General features: G+C 31.8%; 3 protein-coding genes across 3 annotated transcripts; 2 read left to right on the top strand and 1 right to left on the bottom strand.

The window, feature by feature from the left end:
- Positions 1-257: 257 nt before the first annotated feature.
- Positions 258-1737, bottom strand: LOC123708910 (gamma-aminobutyric acid receptor-associated protein). The gene has a single exon (XM_045659919.1). The coding sequence runs from the start codon at positions 1587-1589 to the stop codon at positions 1236-1238; it is 354 nt and encodes a 117-aa protein (XP_045515875.1). The 5' UTR covers positions 1590-1737; the 3' UTR covers positions 258-1235.
- A 156-nt stretch (positions 1738-1893) lies between these two features.
- On the top strand, positions 1894-3509 carry LOC123708306 (general transcription factor IIF subunit 1-like). Its single transcript, XM_045658972.1, has 4 exons — positions 1894-2163; positions 2416-2643; positions 3065-3229; positions 3341-3509. Exons 1-4 carry the CDS (start codon positions 2050-2052, stop codon positions 3476-3478), a joined length of 645 nt encoding a protein of 214 aa, XP_045514928.1. The 5' UTR covers positions 1894-2049; the 3' UTR covers positions 3479-3509.
- Positions 3510-7327: 3818 nt separating this feature from the next.
- LOC123708782 (E3 ubiquitin-protein ligase rnf146) lies at positions 7328-10679 on the top strand. Its single transcript, XM_045659666.1, has 6 exons — positions 7328-7578; positions 7725-7810; positions 8058-8211; positions 8633-8824; positions 8999-9146; positions 9474-10679. Exons 1-6 carry the CDS (start codon positions 7563-7565, stop codon positions 9532-9534), a joined length of 657 nt encoding a protein of 218 aa, XP_045515622.1. The 5' UTR covers positions 7328-7562; the 3' UTR covers positions 9535-10679.
- Positions 10680-21613: the final 10934 nt, after the last annotated feature.

Raw genomic sequence — 21613 nt, forward strand, 5'->3', positions numbered from 1 at the left:
TGAAGGGCTTGCCCCTTTAAGCTATATTAAAACAAGGTTAGACTATTTTAATGTTATGATCAAATATATTCTGAAAGTAAAGCCTGCCTAAATACATAATTTAACAGAGAGGATGTATGCAATTTCATATATAATTGCTTATATACATATACTTTTATATTTCAAGGCTGATGATTGATTTAATTTTAAAGACTAATATTCGTAAACTTTAGTAGAAAGTTAATAGACTTTAACTTTAATAGTAGTAAAACAAAAGATACACCTTCATACATATTTTTATTTTGCTGATCATTTTTCTTCTTAATGGAACAAAATAGTGACGGATTAGGATCTCTTCTTTGATTACAACGCAAAAAATTATTCATATATAGGTCTGACAAAACAAAGCCATTGTAAAATTAAGGTTGCTTTAAACTAGTGTATCAATATACAACTACATTTCAATAGATGGTTAATGTTTCCATCAATGTCATTATAAAAAATCTTACTTAGCCATGTTTTAATAAAGAACTTAAATTTTACTATTTGTAATCAAAACAAATATCTAAGACATGCAAATACTGTATATTTGAATAGTATGTTTAGGTTTTAATAAACAATTTCTGTATAATTCCTTGTTGAAGGTCATAGTACCACTTTATACTACAGAAGGTAATTGACTGATAATTTACTTACAGATTATATTTAATTTCCATATTCATACTTTCTGTAACAAAAATTCTAAAATTGTATAATATCTTAGGGCATAGTAGTTGAATCCTGTTAGTTAAACAGGATTCAAAAAGACATCTTAAGTTTGGTTACAAGGAAACACAGGTTGATTAGCTACTAGCTTTAACAATATAGGAGAGTAGATAATAGTATTTCAAAGTTGACTTAACATACAATTTTGGTCTGAAAACTTGTTTAAGAAGTTTATGGAACACCGGGTTGGTGAAAATTGATTAATACTTGTTATGATAGTTTATTCTTTATTTCAGAAATAGTACACACAATATAGATGATTTAAACATTTCTTTAAAGTTCACATTCGTGATAATGTTAAATGTCTAAAACTAATGATGCATAATATACAAGTCAGTGAGGAAAGGTTGCAAAATAGAATTAATTATCACAATATAAACATAATACACCAATATTCTTAAGCCTTACACCTAATTTCACCATATTGTGGACAAAATACTACCAATTTAGTGAATTTAATTAAAAAGATTATTATTTTAAGAAGAACTTAATTAATATCCATAAACATTTTCATCAGAAAATGCTATGTACAAGAAAAAATCTTCGTCATGATGTTCCTGATACAGAGATCCCATCGTGGCAGATGTGGGTGGAATTACGTTGTTAACAAAGAAAAACAATGCGTCTTCGGGCCGTAAGTGAATACGTTTTCGGATCAAAAAGTAAAATTGTCCAACAGTCAAATCCGACGGGACCAAATATTTCTTCTTGTCGAGGTCGCCAAGCCTTGCTTTGGGAGCTTTCTCTACAATTACAGGCACTCGGTCAGGGTACTTTCTGCGTATTTTCTCTCCTTCCGCCTTACGTTTTTCAAAGGAATGTTCTTCTTTGTATTGAAACTTCATTTTCAAAATTTAACAACGAATTTCCAAATTTCGTATCTTGATACGTAAATGCGACTTGTTTTTTTGTTTTTGCGTTATTGTTTTACAATCTCAATAATAATGACGCAATCAGCTGATATGACATAAAGACACAGACACAAAGCGTCTTAAAGTAAAACATATTCCATTTCTTAATATATGACCGTGGATACAAGTCTTTTAGTCTGAAACTACTGTGTTGTCATACGCTAAGTTTTAATTTGCCAGTCACTGTGCCGAACGCTCCAGCTCTAGATATTAGTCTAGACACTAGCAGCTAGCTTCTATAGTCTATACTCTATTCTCCAACGCCAAGCTCTTGTTGGGAAGCCGATAGGCAGTAATTTTGACGATTGAAGTTTTAGTTTTACTATAAACTATTTTACAAATCAATTATTTAATTACAAACGTTATTTATTCTGCTTTTTAATATTCAATAAACATGCGCAAAAGGAAGTCGCTCAAGAAAGGCGATGATTCTGAGGGATCAGAAGGTGGCGGTGAACCAGAAGAATTTCAAGATTCGGGAGAGGATTGGACGCCAGATGCTGATTCGGTACATTTATAGCGAATTGCTATATGCTATTCTCATATATTTTAATCATTTTTTCATTTGATAGGGTATATTGCTGTCTAATAAGGCGCTTTTTGCAATCGAGACATTCTTGTAGGTTAGGTGATTCTGTTATAGCCATTTTGTTGAAATTGATATAAAGGCCATAGCTTTTTGTGTTTATAGCCATTCCTTTATCATAGTAATACAATTCATGTCCAACCTTAATAAAATATTGAAAAAATATATATTCAGAATGAGCAGCCAGCAAGAGCAGGTCGGAAACGAGCACCAAAAGCGTCTGTGAACAACGCTAAGAAAAAGCGCAAAAATTCAACATCTGAAGAGAGTGAAGGAGACGAGGAGGAGGAAGGTGAAGAGGAAGAGCTTGATGAAGAAGATGGATCAGATGATGAGAAGAATGGCTCTGATGGAAACAAGTCAGATTCAAGCCAATCAAAGGACATACCAAAACATTTTCATGTATGTATAAAACTTTGGTAGCATTATCCAACTTAATACATTATATAAGTAGTATTAAAACACTAATACTTACACCTCAATAAGATTCTAGTTGTGAATATTTTTGTTAAAATATCTGACTAAATTTTGGAAATCCATTATGCTTTATTTTAGAAAGCTGAATAAAAGTTGCTAATGATTAATATACCTAACTGACTGAAATAAAATGTAGAGGATAGAGTGAGAATCAGTTTCACTCACACACAGCATATTTCTTCTTCTTCTTTCCTCTGAAATTTTTCTTGGATACTACTTTACTTGACTTCTTTTGTAAACTAGAGATGGTCAGCAAACTAGCATGTTCATCTTATATAGTTTAAAGGATACTTAGTAAACATTTTTATTTATTATAACAATTAACATAAGAGATTTAATTTTTCAGTCTGCAAACTTTGTTTTATTAAAATCCGATGTTAAATGGGATGGAGATACTGTTACTTCAAAACTGAGTGATCTTAACTTATGGAAGATTGATGGAAAGGCCTTATTACAAAAGTTTATACCCATGGAATGCAATGGGAAAATTCTCCACAAATGTACTTGTGTTGTGAGTATAACTATTAAATAATATCCATAAAATTTTAAAATATTTTCATTTTATATAATATATATATGTATATATGCAAATAATCTAATTATTTAAATTGTTGCATTTCAGTATTCAGGGTGGAATGTTGATAATCGTGATAACTACTATGCTATAACTGAAATATTAGATCGCAACCCCCAAACAGATTCAAAAGAAATATGTGTAGCTTTAGATCTCAATGATCTAATTAAAGTAAGGGACAAATGAAGAGTATGTCATCGTATAGTTAAGTCTTAAATGTTATTAAAAAAATTTGGCACTTCATTCCAAGTTACTTTGTGTAAAACAATTTTTAAAAAGGGGAATAAACTATAAATTAAATAAACAATTTTTTTATCAACCCATGTTTAGACTGAAATATCTATAAATTATACAGGAGATGTCCAACTTATTTGTTTAAAAATTTTAATAGTTCTGTTCAATGTAGTTTCTATAATAAAATACTTTTAAAAAATAATTCTAAACTGTGTTTCATAGTAAATGCCATCTTCAAACTTAAGATTTTATTGCTGTTAATTTTCTGTCAATTTTTTCAGTTGCACTTGAAGTGCGTTTGTTTTTCTGGTTTTGAATTTATTCTATTTATCTTGATCCTAAAATCAATTATCAATGTATTAGGTAATTGTCCACTGTTTAATAAAATCATATTTGCTATTAATTCCAGCAAAAACTACTTAAGAACATGGGCTATATGTACAATGCTATAAGTTGTAATATAGCTCTTTCGCTTTTTGGAAGCGAAATTTTGGCGGTTTTACAATATATCCCTCTAAAGGAGGTGAAATATTTTGGGGACCTGTGTCAGATTTAAACATTGCTGAAACGGAGACCTTGGGGTTCGTGTATGCGCCATAAGTTCCGTAAAGTATCAATATATTGAGAGTGAAAAGACAGGAAATAGGAATACCTGGGTGGGCCCATTTAAACCTATACACAAAGCCTTGCCACTTGGTGCAATTCCACCTAAGTTTTAGCAAAGTGCCCTCTATTTGGATTTGCAGCTGATAAACAGTAACTGATATCAAAGACAATTAAAGTAATAGATCGGCAACTATACCAGTGGGATTTGTCGGTAAATAGAATTAAAACAAATCAGTTTTTGTACTGCTATAATCAGTAGGATGCCTACTCCTACTATATAGTGAAGGTAATAGACTCGAATTCTATGATAATTCTTGAGTGAGAGAGAAGGGGAACGGTAAGTTAGACGTAACCATAGTAACGTGTGCGTCGATCATAAATCTGATCCCGTTCCCCTTACGATTCGTACTTACATTTGAAGTGTTTTTTTTAGTATTTTATTTCGTATTCTTATTTATTCATCTTTAGTGAATGAATAATACCGATGAATGAATGAAATATTTATACTAATATTATAGAAGATTTTTTAAAGTTTTGTATGTATGTTTGTAATGCTTTCCAAACACCAAAACTACTGGATTGATTTCAAAAATTCTTTTACCATTAGAAAGCTGCAAAATCTCTGCGTGACATAAGCTATGTTACATTTAAAAAATCATATAGCGTCGGTGTTGTGCGGTGGTAATATAGGAATCCCTAACAAAAAGAGCATAAATATAACCCAATGTGTGAAAAAAATATCCATAAAAAACTGTCATCGCATGCGCTGTGGAAACTGTTGAGTATAGAACAAAAAAATGTTGTAGAGTATAATTTATTTTATTTATAAAACGTATCAATATATCTACAAAAATAATGTATCCTGTAACAAATGTATATTCCCATGGGCACTTGTATGTTGGCCTATCGGAACTCCAAAACATGACATTATTTTGCTATGTTCAGTATAGGCCTCCCTATACAAAGATAGAATATTATAAGACACTCTGAGTAATATAAGTATAGGGAAAGAGAGCGCCCACTCGTGGCAATTTTGCGTGCGCCCTCTGAGTATTGGAACAGGAACTAGTCTATAGTATATATAACGACTTATTGTTTTTGATATCTGAATAGAGTGCATTCCCCAGGAACTATTTTAAGTAGATAAATTCGAAAGGTTCCTGGGAAATACGCTTAATTTAATAAGGGTAGTATGGGTGAAAAATAAAACGATACAATTACATTATTAGTAATACATTTTTATTTTTATAATTTTTATATTTATTATAATAGTTTTGGGCTGCAATTTTTTATTCATTATCACCGTCGTATGTGATTTTGCCACTTAATATTATATTTATACTCCTACACCAACTATAAATTATTAAAACATTTATTGTAGCGTCAACGAAAAAGAAGGTATGCATTATTATTCACATTTTGTGATCTGTTGTCTATTAACTCTTCCCTTCCTTCTTTACAAACTTATACTATATATTTTAAAGATTTCTTCAGGACCTATCCAGAAACATAATTCCAAGTATCACTAATGCTGGTTAAGGGACCAGATTAGATAGTGTAAGCTGGTTCTAACATCAGGATTAACAAACTCTCCCCTTAAAAAAAATCTAATGTTTCTAAACATTCATTATTGTCAGCTTCGTAATTTGCTCTACGCGAATCGGGCGCACTAAACTATTAACAATAAAACTTTATATGCCCCTTCAAAAGCCACTGCGTTTGGGGAGACGCTTCTGCCGCTAAAACTCCTGATGTTCCTAAAAAAGTTTTCTATAGGATCCTGATAAAATTTTCTAGATAACGTTGCATCTAATTTATATCTTTTAAACAACAGTTTTCATACATTCTCCATACCTTTAATTGTTGTTGTAACTATATTGATTACTGAAGGCACAATAAGTTCAGTTTCTGTCAAGCCATCTTTTTTTTACAAATCTAACTGTTTTTAAAATAGTTTTGGCTTTTTGCCACAATTGGTGGTGAGGCTAATTATGTTTTATTGAATCCTTATAATTTTTTCCATTGGGAATAAATAAATTACTTCTATTCAAGGAATCAAATAAATTATTAATGAATATAGTTAAATCATCTAGATCTAGAGAACAAACATCTCATATGTTTGTTCTCTAGATCGCTCACAGTCGTTAAATGTTCCGTTACTACGACTACACATTTTTTTCAAGAACAATATGTTCCTCTGTAATTTTATGTAATAATCTTAATTCTTCTTATGATTTTTCCACCGCATACACCATTTGATAGTATTCCCATTTAATTTTTTTTACATAATTTAATTCAATTCCTAGACTACAGACATAATATGAGACCTAAGATCAAACGTATTTCAAACAGATACCGTTACAACATAACACTAACGAAATTTGTCACACATTGATACACAATACTAATTTTGTTTACTGAAAAATTGTGAGTATGTCGTCCAGTCTCTATCAACATTCTTACTATAATTTTATATTTCTGGATTACTATCAGATTAGTCAAAATTAAACACCTTTCACAAATAAATAATTTTTAATCTGAACTGGTACTGCCGCGGTGGCTTTTAATACTTGATTATTGCTACTATTATTGAATCATCCGGATCCGACGTATTGGGATCCCGTAGGAGGTCCCAACACGTCATACTTGTTTGTCGTGAAGGGGTAGTAGTTCATGCTTTTACGCACCAACGGGTTGGGATGGTGTTGTGTAGCCTTGTCGAAGTGGCGAGAGGACGCCAACTTCATCCATTGCGCTATGTTAGGGAGCCTCAGGTTGTGGTGAGGTCTACGTTCCCCACGTAGAAGGGTGAAGCGTTCGTAATTTTTTTTGAAGCGACTAGGGTACATATAGCTAGCTGGTGGATATGGGAGAGGGATGAATTTATCCACGGTTACTATTAGCCCTGCAATGAGAGGCTCTGGCTAAACAACGTGCAGAAATCTTCGGAGCAGTGAGGTCGCTCCGTAAAGTCTGTGAAATGCCCAGGAGACTTCTGTGCTTCTGGAAGGAGGTAGGCTGGCTAAATTAGCCAGGACTTAACGTGCAATGGACCAATTATGAGTCTAAGTGCGGAAACTGAGTCCACTAACCTATAACCTATAAGGTACTCACACTCGTTCTCTTAATGTATGAACGACTATGAACAACCGCCATAAGATTTCGTCACTACTAAGTAATCTGTGCTGTTATTTGACTTTCAGACATAACTGTGGTTTGATAATTATAGAGATATTATCCTGGGAGTGTGGTGTTAATGTTCAAAATATTCTACATGAAAAATGAAAATACTTAAAATTTAAAACCCATGAATGCTATTATTACTTCAGGTTACACCATAGTTACACTCCAAATAGTATATAAGGAAGTTTACTATAACGCAATTTAAAACGCTTTTAATTTGATACATATTTTTATTTTGTTTATTACGATGGATATAATTCAAGGTATGATCCAATTCCGATACATAATTTAATAATTTTTTGTTCACATTTGAATTTAGTAGTAGAAAGATTATTATGTCTTTTAATAAACTTGCCTAGATTTTTACAAAACTTTAAGTTTTTGTAAAACATGCTATTTTTATTTACAGAAGGCGATTGCGCAGTGTGTATGTTAAAGTACAATCATCCAGCAAAGCTTCCCTGTGATCATATTTTTTGTTTTCTCTGCATCAAGGTAATTTCAATTTCTGAAGCCAGTTAGTATTTATTTCAAAACTGGATGTAAACAGTAACGTTATAAAGTGCCAAAAAACATAGCTTAGGTGTTTCAATAAAACTTACATACATATTAAGTTCTTATAAATAAGTATATATTATATAATAATGTAATATTTCTATAATATCTTCTTTATTATTAAAAAAAAAATTCTTAGTTAAAAGAGTATTGAATCTTATCATGATATAAAAGTATTTCTATTTAGGGTGTATTTTTAAGAAGTCATACATGTCCAATGTGTCGTACACCAATACCTGAGGACTATCTAGATAATCCACAGCTGTTAAAAGAAATACTGGATGAAAAAACTGAAATTGATGAATGTGATAAATTTTGGTGGTATTATGAGGGTCAAGATGGTAAGTGTTTCTGTATAGTTTTGAGCCTTATCACTATACATGTACTCAACTAGTGGAGCTCCTTTTAAGGTTTGTTCACTATACAAGTGTTGTTAGTAGTAGTTTGTTTGTAGCATACAGAAAGTCACAGACTACCTCAGAGATGAGAGTCACATACTGATCTGAAAAAAAATTAACCATTTTTAGGGGAGTGTCTATTGAAATGTGGTGCTCAATATTCTTTTTCAAATAATTTTCACTATTAAAAAAATCTGCCACATAAGAAAATCATATAGATATTTTGTTTGCCAGCTCTCTAGCTATAAGATTCCATATAACTTCATTTGTAGATCCAGATTAATATTATGTAAAAATAAATATTAGAAGACAGTTTTGTAAATAGTATGTAGTAATATATATATAATATTTCTTATAATTGAAGGGTGGTGGAGTTATGATGAAAGAAGTAATGAAGATATTGAATCAGATTTCAATGATGGAAAAAGTGAGTGTAAATTATTAGTTGCGGGTGCAGTTTACTGTGTAGACTTTACCCAGATGATACAATACAGACAAAGCGATCCACGCAGAAAAAGGAAAGTGAAGAGGGATACCCACACTCATCCATCTAAAGGTAATAAAATGGTGGGGTCATAGTAATAAAACTATTTTTTTCCTAAATATTAATTCCCTGTTTGATATTATTTTACAAGTGAAAAAATATAAATGGGCCTGCCATTCTGTTTAACATTGTAAAACAACACAATGCTAAATTCCACTTTCTTATATTGAATTATGTTTTTTTAAGGAATAGCAGGAATTTTAAAAGTTTGCCCTAAGCAGGATGATTTGAGTGCTGAGAATATTAATGCTACCATTCTGGATGATGATATTGATACCATTCAAAATATTCATGAAAATGAAGACGACATTGATAATATGTCTCAAATTTTAAGGTATTTTATAAATATTAATGTTCATAATCATTTTAAACTTCATAGGCTATAAGCTAATTCAGTATAAAATCATTAGTGCTTTAGATAGGTAGATACTTAATTTTGGCAGTTAATACATAGTTACTTTTTGATTAGAAGTGCTTTTTGGGAAAACTGCACATAAATTAGCAGCAGTAATTGTTACAACAATTTAAGAAATCACATTGTTTTAATATTATGTGGTATTAGTATTATTATGTTTATTGAAACAATTTTATTATGTAAGAAACTTAACTAGTGTATAATGTTATTATTATATCATAATATGAAGTCATTAAATATTTTCAGATCTATGTCAATTCAGGAACCAGAACTGTCATCTGGTAGTTCTAATACAGAAGAAACATGAAATTATGAAGATATAAACTGAGTTTTTTTAGTCAATTTCAGCCTTCATTAGTTATTATTAGTTGGTTAAAGAAATTAGGGGAACAAAAAATTGTTCTAAGTATCATTTGATTTGTTTATACACTGTACTTGCAAGTAGTTTTATCAAATAATCATGTTATCGGAAATAAAGTACTTATTATTTTTTATTAATATAAATTTTAGGCAACTATTTTGCAAGATTGAAGTGAGTTAAGTGATGGTGCCGCCTATACATACACTTGACAAAATCTTGCTAGGCTTTAAGTGACTGGCTTGGATATACCTGCTGGTGCGTCACAGTATTGAGTAGAGAAGTGTAATAACAAATATCACGGTGATATGAGTGGGATTACTCTGCCTTAATGTCTTAATCTAGAATTCAGCAGTAGGCATTAATCCCAAAGAGTCCATAATAAATGTGGTAGAAGATTGTTATCTCCACATATAAACTAATAAAATATAGAGTAAAGATTTATATTTCTATAATGTATAAATTCAAAAACTACTGGATCAGTTTGAAAAATCTTTATCATTAGAATGCTGCATTGTCCCAGAGTAACAGTCTATATTTATTTTAAAAACATTAAAAATCAATAATTGTTTAGCCATGCAAAGTCAGTCTGGAAGCCATTTATGGACATGTAATAATTTAATAGTTTTGATAATTCTATTTTTATACATATTTCTATTTGGGTGTTTTTAAATTTAGTTAAATTTAAAGTGCTTAATTATATAAAAAAGACTAAAACTAGAAAATATGATAATATATTGTTAGTTTTAATTATTAAAATTTACAGAAATGTATTTTTTTACCTTTTACCATAATTTATTAATGATTCACCTAAAATTTTACTTTGAATAAAACCTTCATGTTATAGAATCAGAAATGATAAAATTAAACTACAACATCTATTTTAAACTATATTATACAACTAAAGATATATTGTTAAATATTTATGGTTTATTACCATGGTCTGATTTTACTTTGACTTGCATGTGTTAATATCCATGTATTGATTGGTTTTGGTGCTCTCTGAACTTGCTTATGTCTTGGATGTTCATGACACATAACAAATAAACGTTCTTGCCTGTAAACAAGATAACATGACCTACACCGTCTCTTTACTTTGCCTTTTACTTTTAAACTACAAGTAGGAGTTATTGTGGGCAATGAAGCCCTAAGTAGCTTCTCACTGCATACTCTATGCAGAACACTGTACTTTGCCACTGAGGTATTTAAGATGTTGCTTGAAAATAGAGGTTTGGATATAACAGATCTTGCAATGGATAATATTCGCTGCATCATCTGAAATTGTATTAATTTAAAGAATTAAAGAAGCGGTACTTATGCGTTAATTAGGTTTCATAACATGAAAAGGTAACACCAAACTGTTCTTTCATTTAAAAAAGCTTACCTATTTTGTTTCATACAACTTTATAAGGGCAATTTCGGAAAACTAAGAAAATAAAAAATATTATGACAAATAGTAAATCGAAATGTAACAGAAGAATAAGAAATCAACACATGGGTTTTTGCCCAGTGTTAATAACTATTTTATCAATGATCAATCCCAATCCCAATGGAATGGTCATTAGACAGGTGGTTTACCACAGCGTCTCTTTCTAGTCTACACAGTGGCCACAGATAAATTATTAGTTTAGTACCACAGACTTAGACATGTCTTCTATTTTCATTATACTATCACAGATACGAGTTAGTATAGACTAGAGAATAGAGTTACTCTGTAATTTCCTATAGCGATATTCTGCGAGATTTCTTTTCTTTTAGTGCTTTTAATATCCGTAGCGCTAATGTCGCAAACTACGAAACGATTCTAAAAAAAGTCTTAGCGCTTAGTGTGACTTCTGTCTTTAAATCATCAGAAACGTATTATAATTTGACAGACAAAAATTATAGTTCGCCATAAGTCTCATTTCAATGTATACCGTATGTCAAAAATGTATTGCATTTGACAAACGTAATTAAACTTAGTGCTAGGACATAACTCTGAATTTGTTCATAGCCCGGATTTGAGGGGTCGCGCCATCGACGCGTACGTTTATGACATTAGGCACATAACTCACGACAACAATCCCACATGAATCGTTATTTTATTTTTATTTCTTTCGTGCAAAGTTTATTTGAGACAATAAGTTTGGCGTATCAAAGTCTTATTTCTTCATCTAAACATATTATAAATAGTTATGTGTAAGAAGGATTAGCTATTTTGGTGTAATGTGGAATTCGTTGTAAATATGTTATTATAATGACATTTAACATTTCAGACCTGAGTAGTCATGCACCTGCATCATCAAAGACAATTACGAAATAATTGAGCTTTTAAAATTATATTATTATTTTTGTCAAGTATTGGAACGTTCAGTAACTTTGCTTAATTTGTGCGCTGAAGCTACAAGTTTAAACGCAGTTAAAACTCAACGTCACCGCTGTGAAAACTTTCTGAAGTCAATCTACATAAATAATAAGGTGACAGTAGAGTAAAGTTTTCCGCCACTATAAAACGTAAGTTTGTATCAAGTGTTAATAATGTCTTATACTTTTATATATTATTACAAAGACAATCAGTGGGAAGTTGAAGAATTTTTTTTAACGATTTTACAGACGTTTAAGACAACCAATTATTTGACAAGTGATAGAGTAGAACTAGAGTGTTAAGTATTAAGTTCATTAAATATATTAATTATTATGTCTGTATGTTAATTATTTTTTCTTCTTTTTCAAACTCAATTTGTTATATTATTAAAAAAAAGATTATGGCCAAGACTAATAAGACTTAGGCACGAGAGGCTTCTCTATTTAAGAAAGATTAGCAGTAACGTTATATAAAAAGTGTATTTTAAGGAATAAAGCTTGTTTATAATAAGCAGAGAGTAAGTACCACATTCACAAATATGAGAATTGAAATTCATATTAGTTTTATAATTGAGCACTGTTGACTTAGTGGCTTCAGCGTGCGACTTGAAGATATTATTAATAAATTCATTTTTAAAATATGGATTTTAATATGTTAAAGGCTGTATTTACATCTGGTAATCAATAAGTCATAAAATCAAAACTTAATTTTTCAACAAACTTGAGTTTAATTTACTACAAAGACATCTGTATGCATGGTATGCCTGGGGCACCCTTTCCGCATTCTCACTAGTTCAGTTTCCACTCAGACGCACAAGTTAGTTCCGAAACGATAAGTCTTGTTAATTAACGAGATACATCAGCAACACTGGTTTATAGCTTCTATCTCAGTGAACTTACTTGTTAGCCTGGAGCGATTGACAATGTACCTAAGTTTTAATAAATGTAACACCACGGTTCCCTTGATATCATAAAAAGCAGTGAGAAGTCGTATCTACCGTTTATTACCTCGTTGATTTGCCCTTATATTTCATAATGCATTACTGTTCGTTATCCTCTGGTTATAGCTATGTAAAGTAATATAATGATACTTATTTAAATATATTACCTAACCCTATGATGTTTATATGTCGTGACTAAAGATGACCCAGGGCTTTACCACTGTTAACAAGGTTCTATTTTATTTTCATGTATTGATATCATATCAACGAAGGGAAAACAATAATAACTGAGCCGTTTTGTAAATACAGTCAAAACCGTTTATGACGACATCGTGTAGATTAACATACCGGTTATATTGACCAAAATCAAAGGTCCCGGCTGAATTCTATTGCATTAGATGCTTAATAACAACGTCATCGGCTGTTACGACTGTTTTTACAACCAAATATAGTAGTCCCTTCGATGTTGTTATAACAGATTTTGACTGTAGTACTACGCAATTTGTGCTCGAACACTTCAGGGTACTGCATTGGTATTCATCGGGCACTTGCAGATCATGTAGAATTCCCAGTGTGTTAAGAATGCTATAACACGTCTTGCTACCGGTTAGATGTTTGTACGGCCTAAGTGAAAATTGTTTGTACGCTGTTGAAAAAAAATGCCACTGTTTTAAGTAATTATTTTCATAGTAATAGATGATGTAATACTACGATCGTTGGAGTCACGTATCAAATGCGATACTTAGAAGTAAATATTACCCAAAATAAACGTTCTTATCTAGAGTGCTACACGTATGCAAGACGCGTTGAAGATAAAGCTGAGCTTTGCAGGAATATTCCACGGTTTGCGCTCCAGGGTTTGCACTCTTCGCTTGACATTTTCATATATTATAGTTAATATCACTTCCATTAAGTACATACAGCTAGTTATATTTTGTTCAAAATTGGGATTAAGATTATTTTTTTGGAAATCTTTAGACTTGACGATACTTGTTTTAAGTCAAGGGTAGCCCTTAATACTTATACTGATTAAATTTCACATATGACTAAATAAGAAATTATAATAATATTAACACAACACAACAAAGTACGTGTTTCACTGTTAACCGCTGAGCCTACTACAGTTCAGACATAGGCATAAAACAATCGATATTATGTATTTATAACTTATAACCAACAATTTTGAAGTAATCAATAGTAACAAAATAACTAACGTTTCAAAGTATATAGGCCAATCAGAATATTCGAAAGCACAAAGGGTTAATGAAACTCCTGAAAGCATTCGTACCTATCGCACATTGATCCGACCTATGTCCTGTGACGTTACAGAGACCTCGAACGTTGTCTGAAATGGTTTATTAGCTCGCCGATGTTGGCAGTTGGAGATATCAAAGCGACCGCATATTTGCTAGGACTGAGAATCAATTCGATCCTCCATTCAAATTTCAAAGCCCTAACCTAATACAGTAATAGCAATAGATGGAGATTTAAAAAATCAAACACTGTGCATAAAGGCATCGAAATAGTATCTTCTTCTTAAATTTAGAATTCAGTTGAGTTAAATTATTACACATGTAAAAGTTAAGCTGCATAAATAATCGAATCGAATTAAAATATTATTTATTGTTTAATATTCGTTAATTAATCCGAATTGTGAACTATTCATTTAGCATTTCGCTATCGTTGTTTGTCTTAAAATAGAAACCTAAAATAAAGTCTTCGACTTACATTATCCAATAAATATTTACACAAAATCTTTACTCTATTTTTGCATTTTCAGATTATTCAAACTGTTCGTCCATTCACTAACTTCAAAAGGCAATCACGAAGCAAAGACCCTATGCATCAGATTGGCTATTACAAAATGGCTGCCTGAATATAATTCGGAGAAGCTCCAGTGGACTTTATAGCTGGTATTACAGTGGGACTAACTGTAATCCACAGCTAGAGCTTATGTGACTATTTCCTCTTTGCACCTAATTGAGATATCTCGTTAATTCATATTCTATTTTCTACAATTATTATCGATGCGCAGATCTTTTATATCTTCAACTATATCTATCTATATAATAAATAATGTTTTTTGAAGAATCACCAAAAACAAAACAGGGCGATAAAACTATCGAATTAAACGCGAAAATCATGGGCACCAGCTATTGCATTCTACTTTAAAGTATATAAATAAATAGGTTTAAAAATTCCCAATAAAATACTAAATGCATTAACTACTTTTGGAATTAGTGCAAAAACGTGTCGTTAATTAATTTTATTCAAGTTTCAAGAGATTGTCTTGGCGAATGCTGTTTGGCACGATTTCAAAATGAAGCTTAAAGGACGCATAATATAAAAATATATTGAAATGGTTTTCCTTCAGTTACCTCCAAACAATTTCATACATTACATCAAATTATACTATTTTTATTTTGGTTAGAATGTAGTATTTTCGGAGGTCACTTACCAGTACCTCATAGCGAGGATAAAAATTACGACAATTACTCATTTTTTTATCAAGAAGACTCCAAAGTTATGATTATATGACTGAGTTACGTCGACGCCAATCAGTCATGACAGGTCTACTTAAACCGTCTCTGTGTGCGCCTAAATTTTATAAAAAATCTGATTATAGTAAAGTATAAACGTATAATGTCGGCGTAGTAGTTCAAAGACAACGTAATTGATGAGAAAATGGATAAGTGCATGCCAGCGGTAATCATTTTGATCACCTGTCAAGTTTGGATAATGAAGTTAAACAGCCCGAAACATGGCAGGTTAATAAATGAATCATCATCCTCTGATATACATACCTGCCTAAAAATATTTTGCAGTTAATTCTTGGATCAGTCTATTAAAATAGGATAAATACAAATTAACGTGTAAGTCATTCAAGTATATGCAACCTTGCCCGCGTGTTCGAAGTAGTACGTGTGCTGTTTAGTTACACATTGCTATAAATGTAGCCTGGGTTTATAAATAGGTAGATAAAAGACATTATAACAACTTAAAGACAAGTTTTAGTTCTTTTGTCAATAAAGGTGGTACGATAGAGACTTGCTGCTTAAAGTTGCCGTAAAATAGCTTGAGGTCCCGCGACTCTAACTTTACTTCCTGACCTACGAACATTGTACAAATATTGAGACGAAACTTCACCTGGCTATTCTCTTACATAAAAGTTATAAATCACGTTCTTGGGTGGGTTTTAGCTAACCCAGGACATGTTACTGGATAAAATATTTTATATTAACTTTCATCTTGTAAGAGAAATATGACTAAACGATGTAGCATAAAATAGCTGAACAGGTTAATATAAAGTATATTGAGATAGACAGTTTTTTTTCTCTTTATTATACAAAATAATATAATATAATCAGAATATGTTACATTTGACAACCGCTAATGTAACCATAGTTATAATAGGTTTTTATTGAAATTTATACTAGGTATTAGTTTCTTCGTACGAACATTTTTCGGAAGAAGTGTATATGAAACATTTATTCTTATATAATTTATGAAGTCAAACTTATTGACGATCGCTCATTTCCACCCATCCATCTTCTATTATATAAGGGGCAACACGTAAAATCTCAATTTGTCGTCAATTTTATCAGCGTGTGTAACAAAAACTTTTTGTATTTGTATACGTATACTATAAATAGGATATATATTTTTGATGTATTAGCTTAAAAATTCTAATAAATAAATATAATAAGACAGATGTCGGAAGTTCGAACCCTGACGGACTGACTTCGACTGTGCACCAAAGGTACAATGGATTGTCAATGAGCGCATTTAACACTCGCTTGTGTGGTGAAGGCAAAATCGTGAAAAACCGCATGCCTTAGACCCAAAAAGTCGACGGCGTGTCTGGGCACAAAAGGTTTCTATTTGAAAAGCAAATAAAAAAACACATATACAAATTTGAGGCCCAAACCTAAAACGATTGTAGCGCCACTGGTGGTCTATCAGTACAATTCTTATTATCTCCGCACATACTATGGTAGGCTGAAGCAACAAACGTTAGAGATCTGAATTCCGTGAATTAGCCTTGAGCTCAATGGTCGAGCGATTATTGCAATATCAACACAACTCTCCCAGCATTTGTATTGGTGGCCGCTACATCTGAATTTCTTATTAACTCACGTATTTTACTTACTTTACACAGGTATATAATGTAGATGAGTTTAAATAAAAAATTGTGCATGTACTAGTGTACACACGAAAGAAGTGAAACTTCTTTATCGGAGTTGGAAAAAAATTACCGTCACATTTTTCCGTTCGAAAAATATTCAGTATTCAGTAATAAACATATAATTTAAGCACTTTGAATGGTAGTTTTTATGTGAGACGAGGATTTTTTCTTTTACTATAGCAGTAACTTTTTGTTTCATCATCGGACGTCGAGGCAGAATACAAAATTCCACCCGTATCACCTCGATGTCCGACGTTCCACGACTGAGCGTTTTTCAAGGCAATTTTTGCCGCGCACCACCGTATGTGGAACCAGCTGCCCACTGAAGTATTTCCGAACCAATTCGACTCAGGGTCCTTCAAGAAAAGAGCGTACACATTTTTAAAAGGTCGGCAACGCACTCGCGAGCCCTCTGGCATTGAGAGTGTCCATGGGCGGCGGTATCACTTAACATCAGATGAGCCTCCTCCCCGTTTGCTCCCTATTTTATAAAAAAAACAGTACTTGTGTTAGCTAAGCGATTACAAGCGTCAGATGCATCAAGGCGTCAAGGGAGGCAGCACGTGCTAGAGCAATCAATTGTAGCCCCCGTCTCGATCGCTCAACGTTATCGGAGCGCACAGCTCTTGAACAATGAAATTAATTTCCAATATTATAAATGAAATAAAGTCTATGGAATGCTCATTCAACGTATTAATTATGCAAATATTTTTAGTGTGGTGTTATAATGCACAACATATATTTTTGTTTCTCTACAGCACGTAAACATAAATATATATGGATTTTTAAAATATCATTGCTTAGAGACAGCATAATACCATTTAGTATCCGTGGCCGAGAAAATGCTGGTGACAATTTAAGCGAATATATCGGATTCGCACCGTAATGTCGGAAAGCTAAAGAATGGCAAAGATAAAAGCTTTAGCACATTCTACCTCTAATGTTAGAAAACATATATTCATGGATATCAAAATATACTATTGATGTTTACCTCCATGACCTCATACAGCTGAATGTTTAGTTTAAATATGGTATTCTGATTAGTCCTGATCTCTATTTCTACTATTCGACAACTTACATGATTAAACTTATTGCGCATTTGGCTTTGGATATTTTCTTTCACAGTGCAAATCCCTTGACGTATCAGTTTTCATGTGTCATAAATTAAATCATATTATTATAAGCGTAGATCCTGACATTGATGACTTTATAGATATATTCATGAAAAAGCTGGCAGAATATTGGCAAATATAGAGACACATGGAAAGAGTTAGAGGACGCCATCACCCAAGACTGGTCCATATCTATAGGTGACTAACATATGAATACTAACATTTAGCTATAACGATATGGAAATGAAAGAGGCTTTATTATTATTAAATCCAAATGTACGGGTATAAGGTATATGGAGTTTTTAAGTATGATTGACAGCTGACACTGACAGCTGACACTGACAGCTGACACTGACAGCTTTTTAAATCAGTTTAAATATATTGGGAAGCTACCATACTAAAGGAACTGAACTACGAAGCCAAACCATATGGGAGCGTCTGTTAAATTTAAGATTGTAAAAGGTCATCTTGAGAACCCAATACAATTCATTATGCGAATTTGCTTTGTCCCTTCCCGACAATCTGTGAATGTTCATGTATCCCTATAGAGGATATGTTGATTTATTACACGCATTTGTATCTAAATTCTCGTACTTATGAACATTTAAAGTGATTTATTATTTATAGATATAGAACAAATATAAGTTTACGTTAAATATAAAAATCATAATCAGTATAAGTCGTAGATTTTATACAAAAAAACAGCTGTCAAATTACATAAGTTGTAGTAAAAGTAAAATCAGTGAAGGTTTGTTTATAGCTGAATATAAGATTTTTAATCTTCTCTTATAAATGATACAAGAAGCGTTGCAAATTGGCCTTTTAATATGACATTAAATATTGATGTTTATGCGCATTAACGAGCGTATAAAGAGCTTTCCATTATAATGTCAAGATTTATCTCTTAAGACTTTGACGTTGCTATAAATTCCAAAGCAATATCTGTTTATTGTTCAAAAAATCAAATGTGAAGTTAGCACAGCACTTACCAGCAGAGCACAAATTAGACTTCTAGTAGTCACACACAATAGTTCTATAGTTCCTGATAGTTATTAGAAAGGCCAGAAAATATATTATTTTTATCGTAAAATGCTGTGCCAGTTCCGAAACAGTAAAAAACTATCAGGCACTATAGAACTATTGTGTGTGTAACTAGATCTCTATATTTTGTTCTCTGCTGGTAACTGCTTTACTAACTTCAAAGACACGGCAAGACCTTGGTATAGATTAATATTAAAAATAATAAATCGATCTGTTTATTTTAATTTAAATAAGATCAAACCATGTATCTTTCAAATTGTATAATTTAATTCCAAAGTTGTTTTGCCATAGGGGCGTATCTAGTAGATAAATAATGAATGAAACATTTTTAATTTCAGCGCCTGAAAGTAAGAACGCTCTAGAGCCGGTGGCGAGGTAAGATAAGACAACAAAGCTTTATCGCCCCGACTGTAGGCGCGCAGAGCCCAAACTCAGAAACATAATATGTTGCGGCCTCGCCTTGGCTTGGCTCTTATCTATCAACAAAATACCTGAAGCCGGTATCTCCGGCAAAGACATTTCTGTAGATGTTTTCTTTAAGGCCAATGATAAGCTTTTGTTATTTTCATTTTAACGAGATTATTTTCGGTAATTAATGTTTTGCCTGTTTTCTCTTTATCTAATTTAAATTGGTTATAAATAAACGTAAAATATCATGTGCCTAATAAAATTAGAACACTTCCTTTGATATTGAATTATATAAACATGACCAGAGTTGTATTGTTATTTTTTATTAATTCTTATGTACTACGAGATATTATCATTACTAAAAATTTTGTAGCCTCCATGTATTCGTGCATAAATAAAATCTCTGTCAAGAGATTTCTATAGAGAGGATTTATTGAAAGAAATTTCCACGCAGTGTAGCGTTCTCAAGCAAAGGCACAGCCTCATCCGGTTCAATACAGTGTGTCCGATAAATAATATAGCGAGCATTGAATACTGAGTGACAATTGCCTCGGTCAATTTATCCCGATCGCCCTTGAATCGGATAAATTGCGAGCAAATTTTGACATTGTGTCTTGCTCTCAAAGAGATTCGTAGTATTGGGTTCTTGTTCTTTTTTATTTTATACCTTGTATTTTTCACTTAATTAAAATAGATTTTTCATAATACTCATCAATAGCCCCTATTTGCTGTCATTAATTTCTCTAAGAATACCTCCACCGTTTACAACAAGATATTCGCAATTGTTTCATATGTCTCGTACTACAGCGCATTATACAGGGTAATACGCCTATGTTCCGGGTTTTATCTATGACCCTTATTGTAAAGATGTTATATTCACCGTACCAGAGAGGATGTGAGGAAATATTTGAAGGAGCAGGAAGACCTTACCTTTTTTTAGCGTTTGTTCAAGGTTTAATTTAGGTTTTCTTTATCTTTTTGTCTATTAATTAAGTACATTAATGTCTTTTTTTATAATTTTGTTTATCATACTTTTATACTATGGATATGTGTTAGCTATAAGATTATTAATAAAGAAATAAATTTCTAGGTTTAATGGATTACATTTACCAATTACATTACATCTTAGTAGCTTTCATCTTATAAAAAATGAAATTTTTTATTCGTACATAAATTTACATGAAATTTTTAGTAGCTATCGTAATATTATATCAGAGGTTAGTGAAATTTTATGACGTGGGTCGATGTACCTATCTCACGTAATAGCAATATCGTGCAAATTGCTAGATAACGTTATTTAGACTTCGTAACACGCGGTTTAAGCTGAAATTCTGGTAAACACAATTATCTAATTAGAAATTCCAGGATATCAATTATTTTACAATTATTATGAATAAGCAAAATTAACGCAACATTATGTATATGTATGGTATAATAACATATTACAAAAATGTCATTTAGTTTTAGTACATTTTCATGTAACCCTGTTCTAATCAAGGGACGTAAGGGTGCTCGGAACCTTACTCTGTAATTTTCAGAGAAGGCTCTCTGAATACATGTAACTCTTTATTCAATAACACTAGGTTTTAGTATTTTTATAGAATACGAGGTGCTCCTGTTATGACCAAAAATTTAATCTATTGGATGTGGATAGTTTTATTAATTTGTAGAAGTTCTGTGCGAAGAGGATGTTACGTAAAATTTCTAAATTTGATTCCAAATTTTCTAAATTTCCCTACCTGGTGTCGCACAGAAAAAGAAAGAATGGGGCTGCATCTTATGTTTTTAGTTGACAAGGATCTGGACACCCTAAAAGTGGGACACTGAAAGGAAGAAGCGATGGTGAATAATACGCCCATTACAAGGCCTTTGATCATGTTTGAAAGATGATTTTGTTACTACTTCTCCATTTGTATTTATGAAAACGAGCATCTTATGTTACTGACAATTTGTAAATCTGATCAGTCTTTTAAATAAATGTAAATTCGTACCATACT

This window comes from Pieris brassicae, chromosome 4 (assembly GCF_905147105.1).
Source record: "Pieris brassicae chromosome 4, ilPieBrab1.1, whole genome shotgun sequence".
In the NCBI taxonomy this organism is placed as follows: Eukaryota; Metazoa; Arthropoda; class Insecta; order Lepidoptera; family Pieridae; genus Pieris; species Pieris brassicae.

What these genes read in the sequence shown, in the direction of transcription:
- LOC123708910 (XM_045659919.1), bottom strand. Translation starts at nt 1,589, where the DNA reads ATGAAGTTTCAATACAAAGAAGAACATTCCTTTGAAAAACGTAAGGCG.
- LOC123708306 (XM_045658972.1), top strand. Translation starts at nt 2,050, where the DNA reads ATGCGCAAAAGGAAGTCGCTCAAGAAAGGCGATGATTCTGAGGGATCA. An exon ending in GGACGCCAGATGCTGATTCG is followed by an intron (nt 2,164 to 2,415) that starts GTACATTTATAG and finishes ATATATATTCAG; the next exon opens with AATGAGCAGCCAGCAAGAGC. An exon ending in ACATACCAAAACATTTTCAT is followed by an intron (nt 2,644 to 3,064) that starts GTATGTATAAAA and finishes TTAATTTTTCAG; the next exon opens with TCTGCAAACTTTGTTTTATT.
- LOC123708782 (XM_045659666.1), top strand. An exon ending in GTATTATGAGGGTCAAGATG is followed by an intron (nt 8,212 to 8,632) that starts GTAAGTGTTTCT and finishes TTATAATTGAAG; the next exon opens with GGTGGTGGAGTTATGATGAA. An exon ending in CCACACTCATCCATCTAAAG is followed by an intron (nt 8,825 to 8,998) that starts GTAATAAAATGG and finishes TGTTTTTTTAAG; the next exon opens with GAATAGCAGGAATTTTAAAA.